General features: G+C 41.1%; 2 protein-coding genes and 1 long non-coding RNA gene across 5 annotated transcripts in view; 1 reads left to right on the forward strand and 2 right to left on the reverse strand.

The window, feature by feature from the left end:
- LOC119490573 overlaps positions 1–14,766 on the reverse strand; it is an 839,978-nt gene that overhangs the window by 481,341 nt on the left and 343,871 nt on the right. The gene's annotated exons all lie outside the window — the stretch shown is intronic.
- Positions 959–5,747, forward strand: ribc1 (RIB43A domain with coiled-coils 1). Its single transcript, XM_037774056.1, has 8 exons — positions 959–1,148; positions 2,424–2,645; positions 2,792–3,009; positions 3,085–3,199; positions 3,479–3,597; positions 4,227–4,463; positions 5,203–5,369; positions 5,544–5,747. The coding sequence occupies exons 2-8, from the start codon at positions 2,447–2,449 to the stop codon at positions 5,623–5,625; spliced, it is 1,137 nt and encodes a 378-aa protein (XP_037629984.1). The 5' UTR covers positions 959–1,148; positions 2,424–2,446; the 3' UTR covers positions 5,626–5,747.
- l1cama (L1 cell adhesion molecule, paralog a) overlaps positions 6,092–14,766 on the reverse strand; it is a 44,653-nt gene continuing 35,978 nt past the window's right edge. For 2 of the 3 annotated variants that reach the window (XM_037774020.1, XM_037774018.1), the window contains 9 exons: positions 13,374–13,590; positions 12,932–13,054; positions 12,524–12,697; positions 12,295–12,408; positions 12,022–12,171; positions 11,507–11,638; positions 10,466–10,538; positions 10,281–10,292; positions 6,092–8,875 (listed from right to left, as the gene is read on the reverse strand). In XM_037774020.1, the coding sequence (XP_037629948.1) occupies positions 8,635–8,875; positions 10,281–10,292; positions 10,466–10,538; positions 11,507–11,638; positions 12,022–12,171; positions 12,295–12,408; positions 12,524–12,697; positions 12,932–13,054; positions 13,374–13,590 (1,236 nt within the window). In that variant the 3' untranslated portion in view covers positions 6,092–8,634. The remainder of the gene's footprint in view (positions 8,876–10,280; positions 10,293–10,465; positions 10,539–11,506; positions 11,639–12,021; positions 12,172–12,294; positions 12,409–12,523; positions 12,698–12,931; positions 13,055–13,373; positions 13,591–14,766) is intronic. The other variant, XM_037774019.1, reaches the window with a different exon arrangement.

The following is a 14,766-nucleotide window of genomic DNA, read 5'->3' on the forward strand; positions in this document are numbered from 1 at the left end:
TCTTATCTTATCTTATCTTATCTTTAAATTATTCAATATAATTATACTAAACCTTATAATTTCCAGAATATCATAATTTTACTTGCTGCTTTGGTTCCGACAGTCACTCATCTTGTTTGCTATTCGCGCACCGCACTCCTCTCTCTTTCTCTCCTCCTCTCCCTCCTACTCTGTACCTGTAGACCATCACCTCCGCCCCTCCCTGCTTGATGGTATGATCCTTGTCTGTCATCACCTGATTGGTCGCACGGACGTCATCAACACAACATTCTAGCCTCCGTGCTTTCCACGCTCCCCATTCATTGTCTATGTAAGCAGCTGTGCAATGCATTCTGGTAGCTTGGCGTCGCGCTTCGAGAAACGGAGCGTCACGACGCCCCCTCCTCATTTGCATAAAGTTGAGGGCTAGTCTACTTTATGCAAATCACGGGCGTCCGACGCGACTCGCCGCCTCTCGAAACTCCCGAGAATCTTTTAAAATAAACGTTGTCGATCCAAAATAAAGACAGATTTAGCAATTGCATGGCTTATTTCTCGCCTCAAATGTTTTCAGAAACACATTTCGATGAACTATTTTTGTGAAATAAGAGAAGAAAGTTTCCAAACGAGCCTCCATACTGGTTCCGGTTTGAAAGCTGGGAGCAGCAGCCCACGGAGGGAAAGCGTTCATCCAATCAGGTGGGGAGAGCCTTGTGTCTAGAGACAGCCCACCAAGTCTCCAATGCTGGGAAGCGGGGCGTCCCCTCGCGATAAAAAACGCCCCTGTGGACACGTACCATTAACGTTCACTTAAAAGAGCCGGCTCTTTGAACCGGCTCGTTCTCGACCTACACATCACTAGTTCTCACGAGTCACGACTTCAGGATTAATTGTGCCCCTTTTATTCATTCCACCACTATAATGTTAAAGTAATCTGAGTTACACACTACATTATGTTAGTTTCAGAGAGCCTTAATGTTCTGGGTCTTTTATGATTTATGTCAAACAAAACACAAACTGTGCAGCTGTAAAATAATACCATGAGTTGCCATGGTTACTAAGGGGATCCAAACACAAACAGGATCCTACCAAAGGAAACAGCTTCATCCACTGAGGTGCTAAAGGGGTCCACAAATTACTGCAATAATTTGACCAAATCTGTAAAGTCAAGTAAGGTAAGTGCTACTTTAGATCTGTGATCACTGTCTTATCTTTAAAGAAAATAAGGTGTAATATTCATACTGTGCAATATTTTCAGGTGGAATTTAATTTAATTCTCACTGTGCAATATCATTTTCCACTTGTGCAATTTTGTTAATAGTCTGTTTATTGTCAATACTGTATATACTGCTCCAATTTTTATACTTCCTTCTATTTAAATGGTTCATATTTTGTTACACTTTGTTTAACTCTTTTTTTTTTTTTTTTACTGTGTTAGCTGATGCAACTTGTTTTTTTGCACTATCCCCTTTGCTGCTGTACACTGCAGATTTCCCCACTGCAGGACTAATAAAGGAATATCTTATCTTATCTTACCTTATCTTAAAATACAACTGAACTGAAAAAACATCCAATACAGTCAACAAAGCCTCTACAGGTTTTGGTGTGATGTTGTCAGGTCATGATAGGATCAAATCTGGCAAGAAGATGAATGCATTAGGGTGTGATAGTTCATTTAAAGGTTCCATATTTTGCTAATTTTCAGGTTCATACTTGTATTTTGTGTTTCTACTAGAACATGTTTACATGCTGTAATGTTAAAAAAAAACTTTATTTTCCTCATACTGTCGGCCTGAATATGCCTGTATTCACCCTCTGTCTGAAACGCTCCGTTTTAGCGCATTTTGACGGAATTGTGACAGAATTGCGTTGCTAGGCAACAGCTTGGGTCCATGTGTACTTCCTGTCAGCTGATGACATTCACATTCACTGCAACCAGGAAATAAACTGGGACACATTTAGAATGTTTACGTTTAATTCTGTGTAAAGGGTCTAAATATTGTATATTTGTGACATCACAAATGGGCAGAAATCCTGACAGCTTGTTTCAAATGCAGAGTTTCTGAATACAGGCTGTGTGTATTTCCCTGTGGATTGAGTGTTTCGATAATTTCACAGTATTTATATAGGACTTAAGCCTGCTTTATAATAAAAAAAACATGAAAATCACATTTTTTTATAATATGGGACCTTTAACACAATAATTCCTTTCCAACAAAGATATCAGCAGTGGTGTAGTGGTCATTGATGAAGTGGGTGTACTATTATGGTAGATGGGTAGTACTCTCCTATGATATTCCAATGGCTTTTCGGCTGATGAGTGGGTATACTGTAAACCACCATAAAAAGAGATGAGTATACTCCGTATTCCTGCGTATACCCTCCACTACACCACTAGATATGAGCCGCAATACTCAGCGTTGTAATGCGGTGTCTCCTCCCTGCAGGCTCATTAGAAACTGAGAAAATGTACAAAGTGGATTTGCCTGTAGACCAGTCCATAGAAAAGGCTGCGGAGAGGCGAAGGTCTGCAGAAACAGCACGCAAGGCCCGGATCTACAACACCCGGCACCGTGTGATGGGCCTTGACCTTGATGCTCTCAACAAACAGGTCCAGGAGAAAAAACATCAGCAAAACATGGAGCTACAACGCGACAAAGCTTTCGGTAAACTATGGGCATGATGAGAGCCAGGGAGGGGTCAGAAAATACTGAGTCCAAGAATACTGCCTTAGGCCATCTCCCTTTATGAAATCACCTTTCACCAAGAATGAGCATTGATCGCAGGTGTCTTTATGTTTATTGCACTGCAGACAAGCTGAGAGAGTATCAGGATGAAGCACTACTGCAGCAAGACAATGATGAAAGAGAGAAGCGAGCAGCTTTGCACACTGACCTGACCCAGTATTGGGCCACTCATCAACGTGTAGAGGACTCACATGATGCTGATCTCAAGTGTGGCCTGAAGGGGGCATTTGAGATCACCATTCCAGAGTCCGAGCTCGGGCCTGCCAGTATGAAAATCTTCCAGGTAGGTGTGGATCAAAGACCAGGTGGAACAAAATCCAGCAATAAATAATCACGTTATACTGTGTTTCATGTGCAGGGGGAGGATATCGGAGAGGAACAAAGGAGGAGAGAACAAATGAAAAAGAGAGATAGAGATCTGCGAGCACAGAAGGAGGACAATGAGAGAAAGCACGTGGGAGACAAGCACAGAGGTGAAAAGAGACTCACTGTAATCACTGATGAGCTAACATGGTAAAGCCTCTGTAAATCACACACATGCTTCATGCTTTCCTGCACAAACAATCACACTCCTACGCACAGCCCTTATTGCCAGGTGGCATTGATGGATGCTCATCCCAGAGAGCTTTTATATGTGTGTGTGTGTGTGTCGTTGAAGAGCTTTGCACAATGGGTAATGCAGGTGTGAGAAACACACTGTATTTCCAACTCGTGTGTGTGTGTGTGTGTGTGTGTGTGTGTGTGTGTCACAGAGATGCTCATGAGCAGAGAGCTGGTGCATCAGGACCTAAGGGGGGTTCAGCTACGTGCACTAGAGGAGGAGCGTAAGAAAGCTGCCCGCGTCACACTCAACAACTACAATCAAGCTCTGGTACAGTACACGCATGTGCACACACACAGATGGACACACAGATGCACACACACACCTCCTGCTGATGTGGATGCTCAAAGAGAAATCCACTGGGGTTTTTGAGCCTTGACACGGTGTTCTCAGGTGGGATTTTGATATTAAAAATTGCTAATTGAAAATGTTAAGTGATGCGTACACACACACTTGCTGCAGGAAGACGGCCATCATATTAGTTGGTACCCAGCAACGTGGATGGTTAAACTGCTCTGATGTATGCGTGGGCCTTGTCTGTTTTTTAAAAGCCTCCGCTTAGCTCTCCCCTCATTTGCCTGAACGCACTCGGCTGAATCCTCCATTGGGAGGCATCATTATAAATCCTTCAGGTCACGGTATTTTTCATGACAATTATGTGGTTTCTCTAATAACCACTCACATGCACGATGCACAAGCAAACACAACTGCCTGAGTGGCTCTCTCAGGAGGACGTTCACCATATGGCTCACTCTTGGCTCCATGCGAGAGAAGTAACCACATATTTAGAGGTTGGGTTTCGTGAAGCTCACTGCTATTCTAACCATCAAGGGAATGATCAATCATAGCTGTCCCTTGGATCGGCGGTGAGGCCTCACCATGTCCTGCTCTCCCAACAGGCTGCAGAGCGCACAGAGACACTGAGGGAGCAGCACAGGAGAGAGGAGAGGGAGAATCTGGCAGAGATGCGGCACACCCTGACATCCGACATGATGACAGAGTGCGCCGAGGCAGCGGATAGCATGATGGGGGGAGGGAGGCCGCCACGGGTCCTGATAGACAGGTGGAAGGGGATGAGCCCTGAGCAGCTGAACGCCTTCCACAGGGAGAGAGAGGAACAATGTCTTCAGAAACAGGTACTGGAGTCACTCTAAAACACAATGCAACTCTATAATACACACAGCATGGCACCAGGAGCAATTTACGGTCAAATCATATCTTGCTCTGCTCCAAGCTCCTCTTCTGTTCTGCAAAATTCACTTAAAACTGTGTTTCAAAACCTTTTGACTTGAAATTAAACCACAGATGGGTGACACCTTGAAGGAAAGCCATTCTTCCAAAATGTATTCCCTGTGTTTAACATGCTGGTCTAAAATGGCAAAACCAGCAAACCATTCAGTGACCCTTTGTGCCCTGTATGGATCTAAGTTCATTGTATTTCTCTACTAATTTATTTAGTTTTTTTCCTTTAATTTGTCGTCCATCTCTTTGTCTACTTGTACACCTCTCTTCACAGGTTGCATATGTCTAAAGGTTGTGACCAAAGAAGTATCATTCCTTCTCAGAAAAGTATTTCTAAAAAATGAAAATACCTTTTGGATGCCTTAAGCGAAAAATTCCTCCAGTGCTTCAAAAAAGAAGAAAGTCTAAAAATAAACCTAATTTTGCATAGCAGAAATCTGCTTTCTAATCCTATATGAACCAACTTGGAACCCCTCAGATTTATCTTGCAGACTTTGGTCATGTCCTAACCTCCAGGTTAGGAACCACTTCTTCATAAGAAAGCATAAGAAAGAATATTTTTTAACCCAGTATCTCACATAACAGTTCCTCTCAGGTTCAGCATTTATTACCTTTATTTATTACCATCTTTAGAGACAGCGTGACGCTGAGAAGATTCAGGACGCAGCCTGGGATCTTCAGCTCCTGAAGATGTCCAGAGCAGCAGAGGAGGAGCAGAGGAAAGCAGAAGAGCTGAGGAGAGAGAAGAGGATGCAGACAGAGCGTTACAACATGCAGCTGGCCGAAGAGCAGCAGGCACAGTGAGCACGGCACACACACACACACACACGCACACACACACACACACACACACACACTGACTATTCAGCAAATATATTTTGGGTGTAGGTGATGAAGTACTCTAATGTAGGATAAATAACCATTTTTGGAAACAGTTACTCACTGTTGTGTTTGTGTGTCTCTGTGTGTCCCAGTCAGGAGTACCTGAACAAGAAGCTGTACACCAACAAGCCCAGCAAGGACTACTTCTATCAATTCAACACCAGCTCCCGCTGACCCCCACACACCTCCCCTGTGACAGTGATCTATTGATTGTTATACTTGATTGTGAAATGAATCCAGTGGTGGAATGTAACTAAGTACCTTTACTAATAAATAAACTAATAAATTCTGATGTATTATTAAGGATTAAGCTACCCAGCAGTATTTAAAATGAGCTCCACCTTTTCCAGCTGCAACATTAGTGATACTAATAGTGATGCAACATTAATGCATCACTAATTATAACCCAGTGATATTATGTGTTTTTCTGAAATGGGAAATTCTAGATAATGAGTACTTTTACTTTTGATACTTTATGTATATTTTGATGCTAATACTTATGTACTTTTACTTAAGTACAGTTTTGAATGCAGAACTTTTACTTGTAACGGAGTATATATATATACTGTGGTATTGCTACTTTTACTGCATTGATTTTCTTGGTAGATACTGATGACAAAAAAGGGACCCTTTTTTTGGTAGATTATTCCACGTATTTTATTCTTCAGTCATAAATCCAGTTACAGTGGTAGATTCATAATGCAGTTACAGTTATTTTAGCCCCCATATATGTGGTACACGTCCCCCCACCTCCTGTTGTTCACCCACATAGATACCATCAGTCCCATAGTGCACCCCACACACCACAAAGAGGCACATGGACACACACTCCCTACTCCTATACTTCCTCCCCTCTTCCCTCCCACTCAGGCATTGTTGTTTAAAATCTGTCTGCTTTTTTTCTGAAGTTAAAACCAATTCACTTTTTTTTTTTGTATCTTTTTAAATATTAAAAAAGGGGGAAAACAACAGTGGAAAAGCAAAAGGCCAGCTTTCCCCTTGACACATACAAAGCAAAGAGTGAGTGGCAGTCGAGTGAGTATCTGTGTGTGTACACTCATTCTTCATTCAAAGCTAACATTTGCCACCAACACTGACAAACACAGATGTTTAGCAGCAGATAGTCAAGTTAGAATATTGGCATATTTTTGTGTCATTCATCTCTCCTGTATGAAAATAGATTTATTTTTTTTAAAAGCTTTATTTGTCCTGAGTGTGTCAACAGGGAGCTCACACACACCTCCTTCAGTGCCACTGGCCTGTTTAGACATCCCACATAGCTACTTTACCTCAGGGACCGTCAGGTGGTGTTTGGCCAGTGTCAAGCTTTTATTTGAATAGGGAGAACTGAGGCAGCAACGTTGCATATAGTAGGTACTCCTTGTGGTATGCACAAACCGGCTCTCTTTCAGAACTGCATCAGACAAAAACTCCACAGATATTCACTGCGCTGCAATGCATTGCAAGATGGTTGTGGGCATGAACGCAATCTTAGCTTTCATTGTAATGGAACTACTACTATCACTAAATGACACTAATGTACTTTTTTTTTTTTTAATTTTGAAATGTTTGCAAACATCTACAGATTTTTTCCCCTTTTAATTTTTACCCCTCAACTATTTTTAGTCAAAAAATGGAAAGTTTGAATTTATAGCAATAGTACAAACAACTTGCAACACTTTAAAATTAAGTGGTTTCAAACCTGCACATTTTTCACATTTTTATATCAAACATGGTTGGGTTCATCAAAACAATCTTTAAAGGTTGTATTTACATTCTGTGGAGAAAAAAAAAACAAGTTAGTCTCATAACCACTCCAGTACCTTGTAGCTCAGATTTTTTTTAATCAGTAGCATGTAAATACAATGTCTGCCCAGCTCTGAAAAGAATACATTCTCTGTGTTTGATGTAAATACCAACTGCTTGCATTTATTTTACATCAACTGGCAATCATTCCGCCTGTCTGCAATATCAACTTGCATTGATGAGGGTCTGAAAATAAAACATGAGAGTGTTTGCTCCACTCTCTGATCTGTAAATATACATAAATACTGCTCCTCAAACAGTTTTTGCGAAGTATGGAGATGGACAGGTATGAAAAGGTTGTTAATTAGAGACAACAATGTTTTTTAATACAGTGTAGAAAGAGACAAAGACAGATACAGAAAGCTACACGTAGGTCTCGACACGAAAAAATTACAATATCATTTCCAATAATGACATTACACTTCTGGTGGGAAGGCGAGAGTAATGACATCAATCTGGTGCTCTATGCAGACCCAGCAGGCACAGGAACTTATAAGGAGCATGTACATATCTATAATACTGTATTATGGCTAAATAGATAGATGTAGATGCAGCTATATACACCAGATGCTACTCAGCATGTTCACAGCAAGTTCCCCTTATGCATCCAATGTTATTTATAGTAAGAAACTTGGCTTCGCTTAGTTTCAATGAAAGCATCTTGATCTGTGAAATATGTCAATAAAGAGAATATAAATAGTGTAGAAAAAACAATATGAAAAAGTGATGATATAAATAAAAAATGGCAGATAACGAAAAAAATAAGTTTTGTATTCAAACACATTTGTAAAAAAAAAAAAAAAAAAAATGTCACTGGCAAGTACAATCTGAGACATCAAATGGCATTAAACATACAAATGTGCGAAATAATATAAGGCATGATAAATATCTAAGATGTTTAACAGCAACATGTGCTGTCTGTTTCCCAAAACTAGGCTCTACCTTCATCCTCCTCTTTCAATCCATCTCTAAAGAACCGCACCTACAATCCCTCGGATATTTCTACCGGTACAACATTCTGTCTTTATCTTTCTATAGAGCTGTTTGCGGAGAGAAAGAAAGAGAAGAAAGGGAGAGGAATGAATGTTAGTCGTTAAGATATGTTGTAAACTACACACAGTTAAAAGGAGGGGGAAGGGAGGGTCAAAAGACATCTTCAGGTCAGTCAAACTTGTATCACATTGTCCACTACTTTGGACACTCCTTTGGTCAAAACAGTCCAGTCGATCAGATGACTGCCAGGGGCATCTCGATAGTCAATATATTGATTGTATATTAGTCGTTAAACAGATCAGCAAGTCAGCGGGGAACAGGAGCGTATGGGCACATATGCGTTGACATGTTTTGGTCTGACGGCCCCCGGTGGACGTGTGGGGGTTAATCGAGGATGGTGACTGAGTTGGGCATGCCGTTGGTTGCCGGGGAGACGGAGGGAGGGTTGAACGGGGAGTTGTCCGGCAGGCCCTCGCTGGGCCGACTGTACTGGCTGACCAGAGACTCATCCATGAGCTCGGTGGTTATGGCGCTGCTGCCGTTGAAGTCCAGGTTGTCCTCGCTGCACAGCTTGCTCTCCTCGCCCAGCGACGGCAGGCTGGCGGTGCGCTTCTCCTCGAGGTCACTGCAATTCAATTCAAACGTTATTTCAGACTCACAGGAAGGTCCATAGCAATAAAAGAAAAGAAAACATACGAGATAAAACCCAAGCAATTCATCATTTCAACTGCCCCTCACTACAGTGTGCAAGAGCCCAGAAGAGGTCAAAAGCAAGACACATTATCATAAGGCATAATAAACAAAGAATTATTCAGCAAACGTTTTCTCAAAAAACAGCCCACTATATGCCAACATGCAAACTGAACATACATAATACTAGAACTGCAACCATTTGTTGATTCATCAATTAGTTAATTGACTATTTTGATAAACGACTAATTTTTTAAAGGTCATATTGATAACATTTTTATGTAGGCAAATATATATATATATTTTTTTAAAATAATACATTCATAGAGCTTTTAGAATAAAAGTATGGCTTTTCCTTAAAAATAATTATATATGATTTGTGAGTTAATCATTTAAAAAAATGTTACTGGTCCAAAATGAATGATTTGTTTATCTCTGTGGAAGATATCTGACGTTCGGTTCCCACTTCTAACCAGGCTGGTGAGCCAATAGTATAACGACGTTGGTATCATGTGGTATCTCTGTGTCGTCAGTGATCAAGTTGCCAGTTAGTGCGGAAAAAACTTAGTTGTGTCTCCATCAGGCTGCAGAATACGTGGATATTTACTGTGGCAACAAGTGACAACTTGTCTTTTCATAACTGTCCGAACAACAATAACCCATCAAATTACAATTTAGCATATTCAAACAACTAGCAACAGCCATAGTCCTTACAACCTTAACCTTTGTTTCTGTGGAGTTTGAATGAAGTGTGTTTTACGATACTCCGCCGCTACATGTTCCAAAATTACTTCGTTACTGTACCACAAAAAGATTCATCGCTTGACATTACGGTCTGTCTGAGTCTTACTCCTCTCGACCATAAAATATGCAGGTTGTGCAACGAACTGGCAACCACTTGTTATGAGGTGAATGGAACGGGGGAGGGAGAGTGTGACATCTAGAGACTGAATGTTATCAATAGCACCTTTAAGTAAACAAAATGCCAAAAAAATGATAGTTCTAGGTAAGTATGGTAAGGAATATAAGATAAGTACATTTTGTATTTTGGGGTTTTGGACTGTTATACGGACAAAACAGACCTTTCATGAGGTCACTCCAGGATATTGTAACAGGCTTTTTCCCTGCTTTCTAATGTTTTGCAGACCACATGACTAATCGATTAATGGAGAAAATAATCAGCAGATTAATTAATTAATTATTTGATACGGAAAATAAGTTGCAGCCAATATGTACAACATAATACATTATACCAAATGTTACAGGGAAGTCAGTAGGTGAGTAAGGCATTGGCAGGGGATTATGAATAAGTGGGTTTGGGAAATCACATCACAGCATACCTTTCTAGAGATCTGCATAGCGGGGGCAGGCATTAGGGAGAAGAGGGACAATGAAAGGAACACACAGGGTTAGGAAAAGCAAACAGTGACGAGGGAATCAGGGCTGCGTTAGGAGTTAGAATTTAAATGATCTACAGAAACATAATGTAACATCCAAAGAGACGACGTGCATGCAGATGACAAACCTATACTCTCCAAAAGTCTCATCCTTCATGGGCCGCGCTTCGGAGTCCATCGGACCCTCTTCTTTATCTTTCACTGTGAAGGAGATTATCGGATTTTATTATCATTACGATCTCAACCATGTTTCTCTCTGAGCCACTGTCTCAGACATCGATAATGACATTCTGTCACACAACAAGATAACACTGAGTGTCTGCGGAGCGAAAAGATTTGGACTATCCGTAGACAGAATCTGTTTATTTATGTGTTTGACTTAATTTCTCAGCGTAATAGAAACCACTCTGAATATTACTGTTAAAATTCAAAACAATTTAAATAATAAAGAAAAGACAAGGACGGCACTCCAATTAGATTTTTTTTATATTGCCACAATTTAAATAATTAATAATAAAAAAACAATTTAAATAATTAATAATAAAAAAAACAATTTAAATAATTAATAATAAAAAAAACAATTTAAATAATTAATCCTCATAAGTATAATGCCAGTGGGTAAGGTCGGATGTATTATTGAATTAGTCCTTGCTTTTAGCACAGACAATTAGGTCTACTTTAAAAGGAGCCGGACACTTGTTTCTCCCTCGTGTGGGAAGGGGATGAAAGGCCGGAGCTTTTCTCTGACCAGTCAGACAGAGGCCTGCAGGTTGCAGTTACTCTCGCGGTTTGAGATTATTATTTCACAGTCCTTTTCAGGGCAGAGGCTCTTACTGTCACAGTAAGGAAGTGCAGGCTCAGAGGTTTGTTTCACCACGTGTTGGATGTGAAGGCTGCGGGGGGAGAAGCTTGGCCAAGTGAGAACTGGTCAGTTCTCTATAAGGATCACACACACACTGAATGTTAAACATGGTGCCACCTTATTTCTTCTTTCCGGTAAGAATGACCTTGTTTACTGTGGTGCGTTCCCGTAACTGCTTGGCTTCGTGTCATTTTCATTATCAGACAGCTTTATGGCTCCAGACTGTCTGGTGTCGCCCGCAACGCTCCCGTAGACTGTGACACACTGTGATGAATGCTTAACACTTATCATGACGGGCTGCACTTGCCTGAGTACTTCCCCCCTTTACTCCTCTTGATGAAGCAGAGGATGAGCAGTATCAGCAGCAGCAGCACGATGGCGCTCACGACGCCGATGAACCAGCCCTGCGTTGCAAAGCTCGGCTGCACCTCCGTCACTCCTTCAGAGGGGAAAGAAGAGGGAGGTGGGGAGAAGACAGCGTTTTTATTTGTAATGGGGATGGAAGTACAAGAGGAGTGGAAAGGATGAAAAAGGTAGGAGAAACAAGATAAAAGAATCTAGAGCGAAAGAGACAGGGTGGCATTGCACTTGGGAACCAAAGACTACAGAACAATACGCCAAACAAACACAAGTAATGGATCATTTCATATGGCTAACCAAGCTCTCTTTTCACAGGAGTCTTTGAAAGCACTTCACATGCAGTGGAGAGAACTGCAAGACTCTCTCTGCAGGATCAGGCTTTATATTTAGATGTGGGAAGCCCAGAGGAGAGAGCAGAGAAGATGAAAGAGGATGAATGAAGGCAGAGTGCTCATAAAGTACCTGTTCCTTCTGTATTGATGTCATCCTTCCAGAAGGTGGTGTTGCTGTAGATGAATTCTACATGATAATGAGAGCCAGGACTCAGGCCCTGGAGCTGGTAGAAAGACTGAGAGGAGTTCACCTTCTCTGTTTTCTTCCAGTTATCGCCATCTGCAGAGACATGACATAAACCTAGGATTGTGGAAACTATTCCCAAGATGGACTAATGGTTTTAAAAGGTTGAATATAATGAGGTTTTCCTTCCTTATGCACTTATTAGTGTAGATATTATACCATTTTTTTTGAGGTAGCGGATCTGGAAGCTAAGGTTCCTCTGTCTCTTCTTGGTCACCCAGCTGAAGTTAACAAACTTCTCCCCAGCAGAATGGTCGATTTGGTCAGGAGGCTCTGCAACACATTCAGACAGAGGACTCAAAAAGTTTGATCTGATTATACAATCTGACCCTGTCTGTGTCAGATCTGTGATGGCGAAGATTAAGAGCGCTGCGAATCGGCTTCGTACCTCCATCCAGCGTGGTGGCACCCTCCCTCATTATGGGCTCTCCCTCTCCTGCGGCGGTGCGACCCCTCAGGAAGAAGCGGTAGTGGCTGTGGCGGTCCAGCTTCAGAGTGAGGTGGTCGACTGCGGAGCCGTCTATTCTCTCTACCTGCATGGGGCTGTCATCACTCTCCACAACTGGTACAGCAGAAAAAACACTCAATCACAGCTTGATCTTCAACACGTCGTTATGTATGACACACTGACTGACTGATGAGCGTCATTAGGACACTATGCTTTGACCTTTTTTTTTTGTGGTATTGATTTAGCTGGAAATGTATCGTGTGGTGTCACTCACGATGTTTTACTTATGTCTCAGAAAAATGTATGTGCCTGATGTTGGTTGTTTTTTGTGGGATAAATGATGCTCACTCTGTTGGTACTGCAGTAGATATCCAATGAGGACTCCATTGGGCTGGTCAGGTGGCGTCCAGCGGAGGGTCATTTCTGTCTCTGATGGGCTGTCCAGCATCAGGGACATGGGAGGACCAGGAACTAGCAGCAACATAAAACAGGCCTGATTAAGATGCACTTGGTTTAAAAGGAATTATTAAACTATTTTGATCTACTGTCACCTATTCCCCCCCCCAACAGCTCAATAATATCTATCAATTTCACCCTGCTTCTCCTCACTGCCCTCCACCCACTCAGTCTCTGGATATCATCTCCTCTGTTGTAATCCACAATCCATCCCTCCCATCTTTGTCCCCCCTTGTCTGTAATTAAACCCACTTTATCTATCACCTTCCCCCATTTCAGCTCTGTCGCCCGTCCCTCTTCCGACCCCGATTTTTCCTCCCTTTCTCATTCTCACCTCCCTCACGAGTCTTGAAGGGCACCGGCTCAGAGGGGGGTCCCTCTCCCTTGCTGTTGAATACGGTGACGGCGAGGGTGTAGTGGGAGTACGGTCTGAGATCGCTGATCACCTTCTTCTCCTCGCCGGCCCCGGTCTCCACCACCACAGTGCTCTCTGGCTCCCTGGACCTCCGGCCCCGGTGGTGGCCCCTGGGGCCGGTTCTGGTCAAGTAGACCTGGAGCCACAAAGTCAATCAGTCATGATGAAATGACCAACTAATAGTTATCAAAAAAATGACTTGCTCCCGCACACACTTTTGTCTTGCTTTATTATTTATTAACTAATAGTTATCACCATAAAACTTCTCCAGTTGATTACTTATATTAAGACAATTATTTTTTGTATTAAGATAAGATAAGATAATCCTTTATTAGTCCCACAGCGGGGGACATTTGCAGTGTTACAGCAGCAAAGGGGGGACAGTGCAAACAGCGAGAGGCATCAGTGAAAAAACAGAACAAGATATACAAAAAAAAGTAATTAAACAATAAAGATATAATGATAAGTAGTAGACAGACATTATTGCACATGAAATATGAAATGTTGCTATTGTACAGGATATGGATATTGTATACATTGGTATACATTACATGTTTTCTGAAATTGTATGTTTAAGTATGCAAATAGGGGGAAGAGGGACTATCTTAAAATTCTTGTTTCATTTTGTTGATATATTAGTCAAATGTTTTTACAGAGGGAATTTTGGATATCTCTTTTTATTACTCCATAAATCAGAAAATACTGTGAACAGCCATAAAAAGAAAATCCATTTTTCACCATGTTTTTAGGAATAAAATGTTCTATAAATCAGGCTATGAATAATATATGAACAAACCCTTCTGTAAAGACCTTCAGAATATAGATATGAATGAAACTGAAACGTTTGGTTTATGTAAGTGCTACTGAAGTGGAGATTTCTGACTCAGAGTCTGAGAAAAACAGCCTTTAAAGATATGTATTATACTTGATAGTTGACACTGCAGGTTTAACTAATATATATCACCATGAAACTTGTTGATTACTCACATTAAGACAATTACTTTTTGTATTACAGGTTTTCTGAAATGTTATGTTCTATTATGCAAATGAGGCATTAACTAATGTTAACTTTGGGTGAATTTAGGAGAAATCTACAGACGTAAATTGACAAAGTGGTAAAATAAACACCTAAATGTGTATTTTGGAGGTTTTCTTTCCACTAGTCTGAAAGAAGACATGACAAGCAAAATAGCCCAAAATCTCAAAATTGGCCAGTGCATGAAACAATTCATACACTTCTTATAATTAATTCATTTCATATTAAGAGACATTTTCTTATGGCATTAAAACTGGGTTTTCTTAAAGCAGTTTT

Source organism: Sebastes umbrosus, chromosome 6, assembly GCF_015220745.1.
Source record: "Sebastes umbrosus isolate fSebUmb1 chromosome 6, fSebUmb1.pri, whole genome shotgun sequence".
In the NCBI taxonomy this organism is placed as follows: domain Eukaryota; kingdom Metazoa; phylum Chordata; class Actinopteri; order Perciformes; family Sebastidae; genus Sebastes; species Sebastes umbrosus.

What these genes read in the sequence shown, in the direction of transcription:
- ribc1 (XM_037774056.1), top strand. Translation starts at nt 2,447, where the DNA reads ATGTACAAAGTGGATTTGCCTGTAGACCAGTCCATAGAAAAGGCTGCG. An exon ending in CGTGGGAGACAAGCACAGAG is followed by an intron (nt 3,200 to 3,478) that starts GTGAAAAGAGAC and finishes TGTGTGTCACAG; the next exon opens with AGATGCTCATGAGCAGAGAG. An exon ending in GCCGAAGAGCAGCAGGCACA is followed by an intron (nt 5,370 to 5,543) that starts GTGAGCACGGCA and finishes TGTGTGTCCCAG; the next exon opens with TCAGGAGTACCTGAACAAGA.